Genomic DNA, 14901 nt, shown 5'->3' with positions numbered 1-14901 from the left:
ATTTCATCGGAGTCTTCCACTCTTCCTAATATGTCCGACGCATCTACACCGCCTTACCCTTTGGATAAAATTACTCGACAATCGGCCTGCATCACGTTATACGTGTTTAGCTCTCTCATATGCTTGTACCTCTGGTTCAGCAGCGCAGAAAGGTTGCTGTCGCTGATGTTAATTTGTCTTGGGGGGATGGGGAAACAGAAACGCATCAGTTTGTATGAGCATATATATGCATATATACACACACGCGTACGGGGCGTCCCTGGGTGAGCATCTTTATTCACAGCACAGTGTAGAGGAAGTGGGTGGTATTCCCTCTAACTCCTGTCGTCGAATGAACCAATAAATCACAGCTGGATGCGCAATAAGTGAAGGCAATTTCGTTCACGAGATGCTCCATCTGGCTTACTTCAAATTGGGCAACAATACAAAGGAGTAGTTGTCCAGATCTTCGTCCAAATTTGCCAGTGCGTTGCTGCTCACATCAAGCCTGCGTCGATTTTTTTTAAACAACAAATTGGGCGTGCAAAGAGGGAAAAAAAATATACATATAAATATATATACATATAAACGTATATTATACACATATAAACATATATATATATATACATATATACATTTAAAAAGGAAAAAAGCATTGCAACAAACTGGGCACGCTTCCTTTTCTGCACTTTCGGACACTCACTTCTCCAATAATTTCAGGTTGTACAAATTCTTCATTAGCACTACGAGGCGTTTTATTTTGTTATGACTCAAATTTAGCTCCCTCAGGTTGTACAAAAAGTTTACTGTACATTTTCCGGTGTACCTACCGTGGGCAAGGTGTAAAACTCGCATGTGTTGGCGCTCCGACATACATGCATGGATACATACATATTTATGTACACATTGTGCATGGAGCCAAAGGGGGGAGAGCCGTAGCCGCCCCCGCCCCTTCGGCCCTCTTCTTTTCTTTTTGTCCATACGACTCTGATATGAGATTGTTGGATAAATTAATACTGGGTATAAAAAAGGCTTCAATCATGAGGGGGTAAGTTACGCTGTCAATGTGTAGTCCACTCAGATCCAGCGCCCCGTTGTCGCCTATCGAAAAGGGGAAGACACGGACGAAAGTTTCTGCTTCATCTTATTTATATTTCAAAATGTGCGCGGAGTAACTAAATTTTTTTTTGCTAAATGCGCTTAACCCATTTCGGAATCCTCGTAGTAATCATGTATTTTTTTCCTGCATGGGGTGGGGCGTTAACATGAGGAGGAGTACAAAACGGCACGGTGGTAAAAACACACAAAAGAGAGGTAATAAACACAGGCGTGTAGGAAGCAGAAATTACTGTATCCGCAGCTCCGTCTCCAAGTCTTTGTAGTACTCCACCCGGATGCTGTCCACTTGCTTTAACAATTCAAGTACGTGGAAAAGTTCGTCGAACTGTTCCAGCCTTCTCAACATTTCGAGCCTGCAATTTTATCGTTTGGGTTTTATTAAATGTTTAACGCACATGTATGAGTCACTCATACGCGCGTTCACAGAAGGGCAAATCGCCGCTTCTCGACGCTTCCTCCTTTGTCGTCGCACGTCCGTTCTTCCTCACAGGTGAAGACTCTCGACATTTCGAACACCTCAGTATAAACGCCTAAAAAGGCCTATTAATCTGGCAGCAAAAGCATCGGCGCGGCGAACAAATTGCAAACTAATGAGGAGGGGAGAACTCTCTTCTCCTTGGCTTACTTCGTAAATAAGGCGAACTTGCAATTGCTTTCCAAAAGTAGTAGTTCATTTATTTTCTCAAGCTCCAAATTTAATGAAGCGAAATTTATGTCCTTGGCTGTGTTCAACAATATATTGGAGCGATTGATATATTTATATAACGGAGTGAATGGGCTAACACAACTAGACTTGGAGTCCATTTTAACGTCTGTTCCCCTCTTTCTATCATAATCTAGTAATATTTTGAAATGTTCATTTTGGGAAAACTTCCGGAAATCGATCAGGTACTCAAAGTTGTGCTCATATTTGTTTCCTTCACTTAAAAAGTCATGGCACACCATCAGATCGCGCAGGACATTTTTTTCGTAATGTATCTCCTCTGGTTCGTAAAGATTATACTTATAATAGAATATACAAAATTTTAAATAAGTAGGTTGGCCACTCAAAAGGATATGCTTATCGGTGATTTTGAAACAATATACGTAGGATTCGAAACTGTCGTGCGGGTTGTTGAGAGCTACGAAATGTTGGCCCCACTCTCCAGTTATTTCCCTTCCATTATCATCGTAACACTTTGATTTGGATAGATTAGCCTTAACCAAGTTTTGGAAAAAAAAATAAATGCAATTATTTTGCAACAGAGTGAAAAATATTTCCTCCTTGTCATTACCCTTTTGAAAAAGAAACCATCTATAAAATTCCCACAAACTTTGATCAAACGGATCCGTGAAAATTGCATTTTTTATCAAGTCTAACTCGTTTTCGTCACAGATTAGGGATTCACGTATGGTGTATTTCAGAAACCAGGCGGAGAAATTGGAAAAATTTCTTTCAATCAATGTTTTCGACAGCTCGTAATTGGACTTATGGACGTCAAATTGGTTGCCAAGTTCTGCGGAGGCGGGGTCAAGTTCGTAAGTACTGCCTTCCCCGCTGTGTGCCTTCCCATTCTTCCCCCTCTTCACATATATATGCACACACGCGATGATGTAGGACCGATAATTCCAACAGTGGTAGTTCCTATCATCCTTGTAGAAGGCGATTTTGCAAAATTCTAACTCATTCATCAGATCAGAAAAGTCCATTAGATCATTTTTTAGACAAAATTTTATTATCCACAATTTGTGAAACCATAATTCGTTGCACTTGTTAAATTTGCTCAAAATTTCTTCAACCATTGTGTTTTCATTTTTCATCAAAATTTTTAGCTCCTCAGGGGAGGGGTGCTTCGGGCAATCCGCTTCTTCGTCGCCTATAAAAAGGGGAAAAATGCCCTCAAACAGAAGCGTTTCATAATGTATTTTTTCCTTAGAAGTATGAATAACTAGGTTCATACGACATGCTACAAACATGTGTGGTTACAGTGGTGAAAAGATTCAACCCCCTTTCTCAATTGACGATGCCTTGCACACACTGGTGTGCACCCTCGGACTGGGAATTCCTCCCCCCTCTTGTCTTTCTTTCTCTTACAATGTGTAGCACGTATACCACACAAAGAGTGCCGTTTCATATGTGCTGCGCTTTTGTATGCCTTTTCTAACCTTTCCCCACTTCGCCAACCGGTGAGCCGGTATTTTGCACAGACTCAAAATATTCCCTCCTGAAATTCCACAAAGTCTGTAGATAAGGACACCTCCTCAAAATGACGGATGTCGTCTCGATGTATTCTTTATCATAGTTTTTTTCATTCTTCTTTTTTATCAAATGGTTCACAAGGGGAATTAATTCTTTGACCTTTTCTAGCTTGGCTTTCTCATCTTTCGAGCTGCCGGCTCTCCGTCCATGCATTTTCCAATTATGCTATATTATCTGTTATACGTTATTTTTTATACCTTATTTGTTATGCTTTATATGTTATACGTTATTTGTTATGCTTTTTTTGTTACACGTTATTCCTTATTCGTTTTTTCTTATTTCATATTTGTTATTATATATACTTTTTTTTATCTTTTCTTTTCTTCCCCCCCCCCTTCGATGACATAAGTTGCACAACTCTGTCAAATGAGGTTAATATTTATTACATCAAAAATGGGCAGAAATTTGCGGAATGGTGAACAGCACACTGCTATACGATGCCCTTTAGTGACAGTCATGATTAAATTCGAACACCTGGCTTCCACCACATGGGCTCCTCTAATTTTGGAGAAAACTGAACGGAATTACATAAGCCATTGGAACTTTTGAGAAGATACCCAGATCGATGCGGAAAGGGGGGTCAAAGGAAGCGCAAGCCGACCTGCCGTTGTATTAATATAATGGTACTCAGCAAAATTACCGATGCTGCGTCGTCACGGCTACATAAACCCAATAAACAAGCTTAACCCTTTTTGTAGGTTACAAAAATAAAGCCCAAATAATCCTTTTTAGAAACATCCCCCCCCCAAAAAAAAAGGCGTGTGTTGAACTCATGCCTTTTTAAATCCTTCCCCCCATACACATATGTTGCCTTTCGTGAAATACTTACTGAACTTCTAAAGTGTCGCGGAAATGGAGAAAAAAAAAAAAAGTTGCAACAATTCTTCACCGTTAAGGGTTCGGAGACCCCAAAATGTTTAGTTTTTTCTTTTCTTTCCTCTTTTAAAAATGTGATGATTAAAAAATATTCAAAAATGCTCACATTTATCGCATACAAATGCATAAAATGGAAGGGAATTTTTTTGTTACTACCACTTCACCACTGCGTTTCTTTTTATATATGCGCAGAGAGCACGCATCATGAGGTTTCTTTCCCCCCTATTAAATTTTTTCATAACGCAAAAAAGTTTATCGAATGGGCAGCTACATGATGAAATGGAAATATTATGTGTACGTGCACGAACATGAATGATAAGGACAGCAAAGCAGTGTGCTTATTCTACTGCGACTTTTTACAACACCCAGCGTTACATATAGACACACATAAGTGCACGTTACATGTTCACCCAATTGGGATTTCCGCCAAAGTCGCTCGACACCTACGGAGTAGCCATTTCAAATCGCGTTAAGATAACATTTTTGCAAATATGAGCATCAAAAAATTGCAATTTTGAGAACCTCCTTTTTGCGACTTAGCCGCTTTTTTTTCATTCATTTTTTCGATAAATAATGGTAAGTACAGTAATGTGTGCAACCCGGATTTTGTGCAACGCGTTTTATTTTTTTTTGCAACCCGGATTTTGCGCAACGCGTTTTTTTTTTACAACCCTAGTTTTGTGCTGCGAAGAGGGGTGTTCAATTTTACCGCATTCTTTCCCAAAATATGTTTACACAATTGTTACCCACAATTTTTAAAGTATTTACAAAGGGCGAATAATGAAGCCTGTGTAGGCCTCTATTTTGAATTAAATTAAAGACAAAAGGAAGCAACTTCATGAGGGCAACTGTGCTCTGGTTATTTTTACCAAGCAATTTTTACATACGAAGTTACGCGGAAAATATTTTTTTTAAATCACGCGTAAACGGTCGCTCATAGCTTTAATGTGGATTGTTAGGAAAAATAAAAGGAGTATATTAAAATGAGTAAATACACACATATGCATATATATACGTATGCGAGTATTTATTCGCTTGCGTGATGAGGCGTGTCCCTCCGGATTTAACGAAAGGAAAAATGTCTGTGCACGGATGGATCCACCTCTTCTTCATTTTTTCAACCGTAAGCAAATTTATAGGATTAATGCAGACATATATATGAACAAGCTAGGTAAAGTGAAAAAGTGTAGAAATAATTACCTACCCAAGAGTGACACCTTTCGTATGTGTACACATTTTCCTTTTCCTCATGTAATGACAACATGGCGAACACGTAAGGGGTAAACGAAAGAAGCAATTTGGCATGGATGGAAATAACGTCTTGTAAGGAAAACAAAAAAAAAAAAAAAAACAGATTAATGTTAACAAAATTTGCTTAAAAAAATAAAACGAATTGGTAGAAGCAGGATGTCCCTTTTACAACCACGTTGTTAAGCTTTCCAAGAATGAATAACCGGTAAGGGTAATGGCCTCCCATTTTATCTTCTGCTAATTTGCGTTCACTTGTACTAGAACGAAAACTCAAGTGGGACTTTGGAAATTTTATAGCCATTTCATCATGTGAGTAAACGGTGGATAATTTCTGTGCTGCTAGAAGCAGGCGCAAGGTGGGAATCTTACACGAAAAGAAAGAAAAGAAACTTACAACTCAAACGTGTAGACGCAGCCAAAGTGAGCATGAAAAAGTCAAATGGGTTGAACCGCCACTTGTCTTCCCTTCTTCATTATTTTTTCCTCCCTGAGTGCATTCCCCACAATTTTCCTAGGCATAATGCAACATCATTATTTCATATAAATTGCAAATTCTACTAAAAATGTCTTACAGAACAGCTTATTTTTTAGGCATTCTTTTCCTAGCCAATAACACATGCATTGGTTGCCTACTTGGTGTGCTTTCCGTCTTACACACGGCAACACTTCCAATTATGAAAAACTGGGAAAGATGGGAAAATCTTTTTTATATGCTTCCTGTGTAGGTAATTTCTTTAATGTACCAACTAGCTAACTCCTTTTCTACATTCCGTTTGCTTTTCGGTGGACATAAAGTTGCTTATGTTTGCAGATTTACACCTGAAGGGTATGTTCTGTTTTGCATATGTTTATGCGCACACGAACGCTTGGCTTGTGGCGCACGCTGTGATTTAAAAAGAGGTTGTTCCGTTGCGAAAGGGAAGAAAAGAAAGGAAAAGGAAAGAAAAAAAAGGAAAAGAAAAAAAAGGAAAGAAAAGAAAAGAAAACAAAAGAAAACAAAGCAAAACAAAAGAAGACACAAAAAAGCATAAACATAAGCACAAGTATATATATGTACATATTTGTATACTTGTTTATATATGCATGTGTACACACCTGCGCCCCTATACTAAGAACCACGAGGAGGGCACAACCGATGCGCTAAAACATGTTGTGGGCTAAATAAGAAAGGAAGATTCACATTCGAGGCTTGTATAAAGCTAAACGTGGAAATATAGCCCTAGGCGAAGATACAACTGTAGAGGAAAAAGTAAAGAGCTTAACGTGTTTATAGACCAAAGTGCCTGCTGACCTTTCTCAAAAAAAAAAAAAGTTGTCCCCGTGTCCATTACTACGTTCAATTTTTTTTACCTTAAAAATGAACTTGTTAATGCTGTTAAGTACCTTTAGCCTTTTGCTCCTGGCATTTGGCAAAACTTATGGTACAAAGTATTCAGGTAAGGGAAAAAAAAAAAAAAAGAACATGCCCCCATGGGCGCATGTATGCAAGCATGTATTGTACATATGAGTGTATAAATATACTGAGGTGAACGCGTTTGTCGCTCCTCTATGAACATGCCGCAGCGGATGTTTCAAAATAGACCTTTTTCGCCATAAAACCAAACGCTGAACCTCACGTGCTTGCTCATAAAACCGATACACGCAGTTGTCTACATGCATTGTTCTTGCAACTGAAATTTCATCATTCTTTCTGAAAATGATTTCCTAAGTGTGAGCAAGTGTACTTTTCAATGAACCATGAGTACGCACTCACCACTAGCAACCCACACACAAACCGCTTATAACCAGTAGACAGATGAGCTTTTTTTTTTTTTTTTTCCTGTGCATCCTGCGTGGGGATAAACATTTGCCGTAACACTAGCGTATAACCCACTTGTGAAACTTCTCCACCACCACCCCCTCCCTTTTCCCATCTTACCAATTTAGAGGAAGATAGCTTTTTATTTGAGGACTACTGCAGCGAAATGAACATTCACGTCCTGGTGAGTGCAGAAAAAAGGTATTCTAGCAGGTATAGCTATTTGTTAGGTCGCAGAATTGCAAGCATGGCGTTTTCTCTGTACAACAGTTGGAATTATTTTTCATATTCCTTTTTTGATGATAAAATTGTGTATACAGATATGAGACAAATGCTATTTGGGTTTGACATGATGGAAACATTAACGACTTTTCAGAAGGATCATGAACTTTATGGAGTTACAAAACATGGGCACTCAAATGTATTTGGATCTTTGAAGGAGTATTACGAAACTTATATATTAAATAACCCCAAAATGCAATATAACAAAAATGTTATAATTATTTGTAAATTTTTTGGAGATATGGAGCCTTCAGAATATCCTGATGAATTCATAAATTACATAAGAGACATTAGAAGTAAAAAATTGGGGATTTTTTTTTACTCAGACAATTCTGAGGAATCCAAGAGGCTCACCTTTCTGATCTCTGAAATGAGTTATCATAAATCTTCCCACATTCCTTTAGCGTATTTCTTTACCGATGAAATTGATATTCACGCTAGAATAAGTGTAGACAGATTTTGCTATGCTTTGGAATATGGTGCAACTTGTGCGAGGTATAACGATTGGTCTGATTGGAGTGGGCCTTGTGAATTTAGGAAAAGACAGAGAACCATTCCCAAAAAAGTTACCCTTGAAACTTATATCACTAATACTGATTACTACACTCCTCATTGTAGAAGCCTTTTCAACTATGAATTAATAATCAGGGAAGATTACAGAAGCGAATGTACTAACGAAATATACAACTGCAGAGGTATCTGTGATGAAGGATATATGTTCAAACCACATGTTATAGCGTACGAAATTTTAGAACAATATGTCCAATGTAATGATTTGCCAAATTGCTCATCTCAGCAAAGAAAAAAAAATCATCATAGAACTTATGAAAATTTACTAAAAATGCTCAATAATTATACAGACGATCTGCGTGCAGATGAAATCAAAGAACGGAAGGCTATGAACAAACCATACAAAGGGGAAATTGGCGAAGAGGGTGCTCAACCACGAATGTTGAGGGAAGCAAGCGCTCAACTAAAAAAAAAAACAGACTCGATGATAGAAAGACAGCACCTTCTTATTAAAAATCACAAGCTTTTGCTTCAGCATATCGAGCAGGGCGATGAGGTAGATGTCATCGACAAGTTTGGAAACTTCGTTGTGAAGAGACCCCGTAAGAATACGCGAGTTGTAAAGGTAAAAAAAAGGGTTAAGGCACGTATTAATGCTGCGACTGTAGGTAGCCGTACCGCTAATAAGCAAAATGGAGAGGATAAAAGCGGGAGTGATACCGTCGAAACTGCAAATGCGGGTACCGCGGGTAATGCAGATAGAATTAGAATTCACCAAGACGAAAGCACAAATGTCGGGATGGCAGACTCGGGCACTGCAGGAAAAACTGATGGGAAGAAGCTGGCGGAAGGTGAAACAATGGCGGATGGAAAAGGGGATGAAGAAAATGATAAAGAGCGCACTAACCAGGGAAATAGGCTCAATTCTGAGGAGGCAAAAAATATACTTGATGAAGAACAACAAAAGGAAGAGAAAATGGAGCAAGAAATTATCAAAGACAACAATCTTGAAAAACCAGATGAAATCGAAAAGGTGGATACGATTGACACTGTGGCAAAAGATGGAACTGCGGAAATCGATTCACCCAGTTTGTCAAATGGGAGCTATTTGCCTAATGTGGAAGCTAGAGAATCTTCAAATAATCAACCAATAATCCCAGAAGAAAATGACAACACAAAATCTCCAATTGGTAGTAGCAAAGATCACGAGGTAAATTCAAATGATTATGTCACATCTGAGAACGCTGGTGATGCAATAAATAGTCACCCTAGAGCAGACACATCGCAGGGACATTCTGCAGCTTATCATAATAATTCACCTGTTTATAAAAGCACGCATGATGGTAAGGACGAATTGACTGATAAACATGAGCAAGAATTGTATGAGGAAAGTGCTCCACCGAAAGGGGAAAGCGAAACCGGTGGTGATGGTCAAGGTGGAGAAGATAAAATAACTCAAGTGAACAAAGGGGTGGAAGAAGAAGGAACTGGGCGTACAGATACACCAAAGGAAAGTGCACAGAAAGAAATAACTCCACATGGTCGTGTTGAAGACGCGGCTAAAGTCCAAGAAAGCGCCAATGAACACACGAACGAGCGCACAAACGAACGCACGAACGAGCGCATAAACGAACACACAAACGAACAAGCGAACGGACACACAAACGAACACGCGAACAGACACACAAACGAACAAGCGAATCAAATCGGGAATAACACCGATGAAGTTACGACACGAACTGATCAAGTAGGCGGAGAAACGGGAGTAACTGCAGAGCAGGGGATAGAAAAAGGGGAAGATAAAGTGAGCCATGTTGGACAAAAAGGAAATATAAATGGTGAGGAAGTAGTAGAGGGACAGTCACAACATACACAGGCTAAAGAGGTAGGCTTAAATAGGCAAGTGGGAGATAGACAGGGAGAAGAACATAAAAGTACGAATCGTGACAGCTTACTAAGAGACTTTCTAATTATGAACCACGTTCCGGATGGCTTCAAAAAACAGTATGAATTGCCACAAATGGAAAGTGAGAAAAAAAAATCAACTGAGCACACAACAGAGATGCATGATGCGAACCATGGACGAGTTAGTGGACATAATAAACAAACACATGATAATACGGATGGAAGCGTAGAAACAACTACGCAATCCCATGTCGTGCACGAAATGAAGGAAAAATCGGAAGAGAGTAACCATTTGGTCGAATCCGCCATTCCAGATAAAACAAAAACAGAGGAACATCACATAGCGAGTCATAGCACGGATGGGCATACTTTACAAGGAGAAAGAATAAGCACAGATCAGTTGCACAACGAAGGAGAAAGTCAACACCAATTTAAAGGCAAAGACGAAAACGAACGCGAAAGTGAGCAAAAAAACAGGGAAGCAGAAGATTCCAATTCTGCCAACGTATCCGAGAATCACGTCGTTATAGCGGAAGATCAAACGGATAACAAGCACGCGAAAGAAACGAGTCACATATCAAGTAAATCAATCAGCGAGCATAGAAGTCTCGAAGAAGGAAATGAAGGGAAACAATTTATGCATGTTCAAACAGGCAAAGATCATTTAGTCATTGAAAATAATGGGGAAAGCCATAAAATATCAGGTGAATCTACAGGAGGAGAAATAATATCAGGTGATGATACGAACAAAGGAAAAGTATCCGAAGAGGACGTAAATGAACATGAAGCATCCTATAAAAACATAAGGGAACATGTAGGACAAACTGATATGAACGATATTCACAAAGCAGATATGAACGATGCAGAAAATATTGTGGAAGATAGTAATACGAATGATCCCGAAGAATTAGAAGAAACTCTGAGAGAAAACAGCATAATAAGTCATAACTTTGGAGAACATGCGGACGCACATAATGGTGAAAAGGGAGATGAACTGTCAAGCGAAAGGGAACAGGAAGAGCAAACAGCGGGGGGACATATTCAAGGAGAAGCATTATTTGATAATCACGCGACATACAATCAAGTAAAAGAAGAAATTGAGGAAGAACGTAGAACATCCAACGAACATGTGACAGAGGAATTGGCGACAGGTCATGTCCACACGCAACAGCAAGTACAAGAAGATGAAGAAACTGGAAAGGAACACAAGACACAGGATCAAACAAGTGTCGACAGAACAGTATTAGGGGAATCACACAAAAGAGACCATTTGGCAGATGAAACGGAGGGCAGAAACGAGTTAACCGGTGAATTTGTTCCAACACATGTAATAGCAGGCGATGCGGTGAAAGGGCCTCATGTAGCGGATGGAATTGTGGGAGAACATTCAGACGCAGTCAAAGGGGGAGAAGTAGTTGAAGGAGGAGATGCAGTAGAAGGAGGAGAAACAGTCAAAGGAGGAGACGTAGTAGAAGGGGGAGACGCGGTAGAAGAAGGAGATGCAGTGGAAGAGGAAGGTGCGCGTGAACGTGAATTCGTGGATGAAATTACAGATGAACATAAAGCTAAGGGTGAAAGTAAGGATGAAGCCGTAGATGAAAGTAAAAATGTAGCTGAAGGCACAGATGTGGGTGTGCATACAGAAATAGGCGAACACAAAGACATGGGTGAAAGTAAGCGGGGAAGTAACGATATAGGTGATAACACTTATGCGGGTGATAATAACGATTTGGGTGATAACACTGATGCGGGTGATAACATTGATGTGGGTGAACCCACAGATGTAGGAGAACACATAGCCAACGGCGAAAGGAAGGAAGTAGCTGAAGTTAAAGGAGACCATATGGATATAGTTGGTGCTAAAAGTGAAGGTAAACACGAAGCAGTGGACGAAAGTAAACACAAAGATGTAGGAAAGCACCAAGAAGAAGGTGAAAGGGAAGAAGTAGCTGAAGTTAAAGGAGATCATATGGATATAGTTGGTGTTAAAAATGAAGGTAAACACGAAGCCATGGACGAAAGCAAACACAAAGATGTAGGCGAACATAAAGACATAGGTGAAAGCATGAATGTGGTTCAAAATGAAGATGGCGGTGAACCTAAAGTCACTGGTGAAAGTGCAGATGCAACTGAAGTCACTAGTAAACATGACGGCATTATAGAAAGTAGGGAAATAGGCGAACATACAGACGTGGCTGAGCACATAGATGTAGGTGACCATACAGAAATGGGTGAACGTAAAGAAGCAGGAGAGCATGACGAAGTAGGTGAACATAAAGAAGCAGGAGAGCATAAAGAAGTAGGTGACCATGCAGAAATGGGTGAACATAAAGAAGCAGGAGGACATAAAGAAGTAGGTGACCATGCAGAAATGGGTGAACATAAAGAAGCAGGAGAACATAAAGAAGCAGGAGGACATAAAGAAGCAGGAGAACTTGACGAAGCAGGAGAACATAGCAAAGCAGGAGAACATGGCGAAGCAGCTGAAGTTGAAGGAGTCAAAAGTGAACACGTACAGGGGAGCTCGGAAGAAGGTGAGACCATAAAGGATAAACCCATCGATGCATCACGTGAGAGCAAAATATCGGAGGAAGGCGAAAGTTCTGACATAAACCAGAAGCTGCATGAAGATAGCGTGAACCCCATTGATGGGACAATGGGAGGAGGGGAGAAGAAAGAAGAACTGGCAGGTGGTGCTAATACACATTCTGCACATAACGAAAAGGGGGAAGTGACTCCAAAGGAACATGAAGGAGTAAACACCTTAGATCGAAATGGTGAAAATGAACAAAAAGTGCAAGAAAAACATGAACAAATTTTAGATTATAGAATAGATGATGAGGAAAAGGCAAGCATATCACCACATGCACAAACTGAAGTGAGTAAAGAAACAGATGGAGAGGTGAAGGAACAGGTAGAAGACACATCCACAACAAATAGCAAAAAGGAACCAACTGGTGAAGTTTCGAGTAGAACCAATGTAGACACAGATTCCATAATTACACAACAAAAAACGAGCGTATTGCCAGAAGAAGAATCGAAAAAAATTGAATCAAAGAAAGAAAAAGATGACGTAAAAAATATAAACGAAATAATTGATAATGTAGTAAATACATATGATAGTAAAAAAATGAATAGTGAACAAAAAGAAGATGTAGAGGAAAAATTAGACGTCCTTGAAGATTTTGTAGAAAGTAACAAAAAAGTGGAAGGAGGAAAAAATGATAACCCATACAAGTACTTCTCAGATATGAAGAGTGTCCATAAGCTATTTTATAAAAAAAATTCCAGCGGGGAATTAGAAAATGACAAATATCTTATTGTTGGTCAGAATAATTTTATCATAGATTCGGATGATACCCAAACCCCCTTTCCCAAAAATATTTCCAAGAGGGTTAGTGAAATCCTGGAAGAGGAGATTCAAAAGGACGTGACGAACACGTTGAATGAGGATGATAAGACGAGAAAGGAGGCCACTGAGGGGGGCGAAAAGGGGGACGGGAATGATAACGCAGGTGAAAACGGAAGTGGAAACGAAGGTGGAGACGAAGGTGGAGACGAAAACACGAGTCAAGACGGACGCAGCGAAAGCAGAGCACATAGCAGCAAAAAATTCAAGTACGGAAGCATAACCGTCTTCGCTGGTGCAGTTGTAATTTTTGTGTCTATGTATATTTACAAACATGCACAGAACTATGGGCGCGCGGAAAAGGACAACCAGAATAACATCGAATACCAGTTTACAGCCGAAGTTGCGATGAACGGAGATAAGGGCCAAGACATAACGTGCGGGCAAGGTGGCTACATTGAGGAAGGCTGGTCGTAGGGTGGCATTCACACACAAGCACATGTATGTGCATATATGCCGCAGCCATCACCGAAGTAGCGTTATGTCTAGAAAGTCGAAGCTACAATTTTAAGGCGCAAGAGGGGAAGCACCATTCCCCTTACCAGGGGGAGAAACTAATATTGCTGGAGATGACCACAACGCGTAATTCACGCAATTCGCGCAATTCGCGCAATTCACGCTTTGACGAAATTATAAGCGGGTAAAAAAAACGCACATGAGAGGAGAAGAAAAAGAAAAAAAAGTCAGGCAAGTCTTGGCAACACTTGGCAAAGCTTAGCAACACTTGGCAAAGCTTGACAACACTTGGCAAAGCTTGACAACACTTGGCAAAGCTTGACAACACTTGGCAAAGCTTGACAACACTTGGCAAAGCTTGACAACATTTGGCAACCCTTTCATATATTTTCTTCTAACGTAACATGGTGCGTATCCTGAACGTTTGAATTGAGAACATTCTGCTTATTGGCAGTCCTCGAAAATGCTTACAAAGTGGAGTGACTGCTCCGACAATGTATGCCTCGCATGAACAAACGGACATTCATGCTTGTGTAAAAACTTGCATATGTGTATACATGCATACATATTTATTTAATGACACACCCATCTATTTCGTGAGTGTCCCTTTTTTTTTTTTTAACTCCAAAATAAGGCAAACAGTAGTAAAAAACAAAATTGCGCATTCGTCCATTCCGTGCTCGGCCATCATCGCCAAGGGACAAATGCAGTAACTCAAACAGAAAATGTTATTTTAAAATTGCCTCGCTATTTTTTTGTTCGAAAATGCCTTCTTTATAAATTTCCGCAAGTGCCATCTGGTGTTATATAGGCCACATAAGACTATTCTCCACTTCAGCGTAGGTGTAACTCGAGTGTTTTTTTTTTTTTTTTTTTTGCGTCCAAATGTGTATATTAAGTACATCAAAGAAAGCATGCGCGTGTGTATACAGGAAACTTTTCTCTATAATATTTGCGCGTTCTTACACTGTGCTGTTATATTTACGATTTTGTTTTCTCTACGGCAGGGCAGCCATTACGCGTAAAAATTGCACGTGCTGTAAGGAGCGCCCAGAAAATCGTGTGTCGCACTTTTTT

The 14901-nt window shown here is 39.7% G+C and overlaps 2 protein-coding genes across 2 annotated transcripts; one reads left to right on the top strand and one right to left on the bottom strand.

The window, feature by feature from the left end:
• Positions 1–53: 53 nt before the first annotated feature.
• On the bottom strand, positions 54–3490 carry PCYB_127260 (protein prenyltransferase alpha subunit; the record flags this gene model as incomplete). Its single annotated transcript, XM_004224060.1, has 8 exons — positions 54–177; positions 282–397; positions 679–805; positions 963–1080; positions 1185–1222; positions 1329–1444; positions 1720–2954; positions 3244–3490. The coding sequence occupies 2 exons, from the start codon at positions 3488–3490 to the stop codon at positions 1720–1722; spliced, it is 1482 nt and encodes a 493-aa protein (XP_004224108.1). The 3' UTR covers positions 54–177; positions 282–397; positions 679–805; positions 963–1080; positions 1185–1222; positions 1329–1444.
• A 3331-nt stretch (positions 3491–6821) lies between these two features.
• PCYB_127250 (hypothetical protein) lies at positions 6822–13785 on the top strand (the record flags this gene model as incomplete). Its single annotated transcript, XM_004224059.1, has 2 exons — positions 6822–6900; positions 7391–13785. 2 exons carry the CDS (start codon positions 6822–6824, stop codon positions 13783–13785), a joined length of 6474 nt encoding a protein of 2157 aa, XP_004224107.1.
• Between the last annotated feature and the right edge of the window lie 1116 nt (positions 13786–14901).

The sequence above is a fragment of the Plasmodium cynomolgi genome, chromosome 12, assembly GCF_000321355.1.
Source record: "Plasmodium cynomolgi strain B DNA, chromosome 12, whole genome shotgun sequence".
Lineage (NCBI taxonomy): Eukaryota > Apicomplexa > Aconoidasida > Haemosporida > Plasmodiidae > Plasmodium > Plasmodium cynomolgi.
Note: the sequence above shows the minus strand (reverse complement) of the source record. Positions and strands in the feature narration are given on the sequence as shown.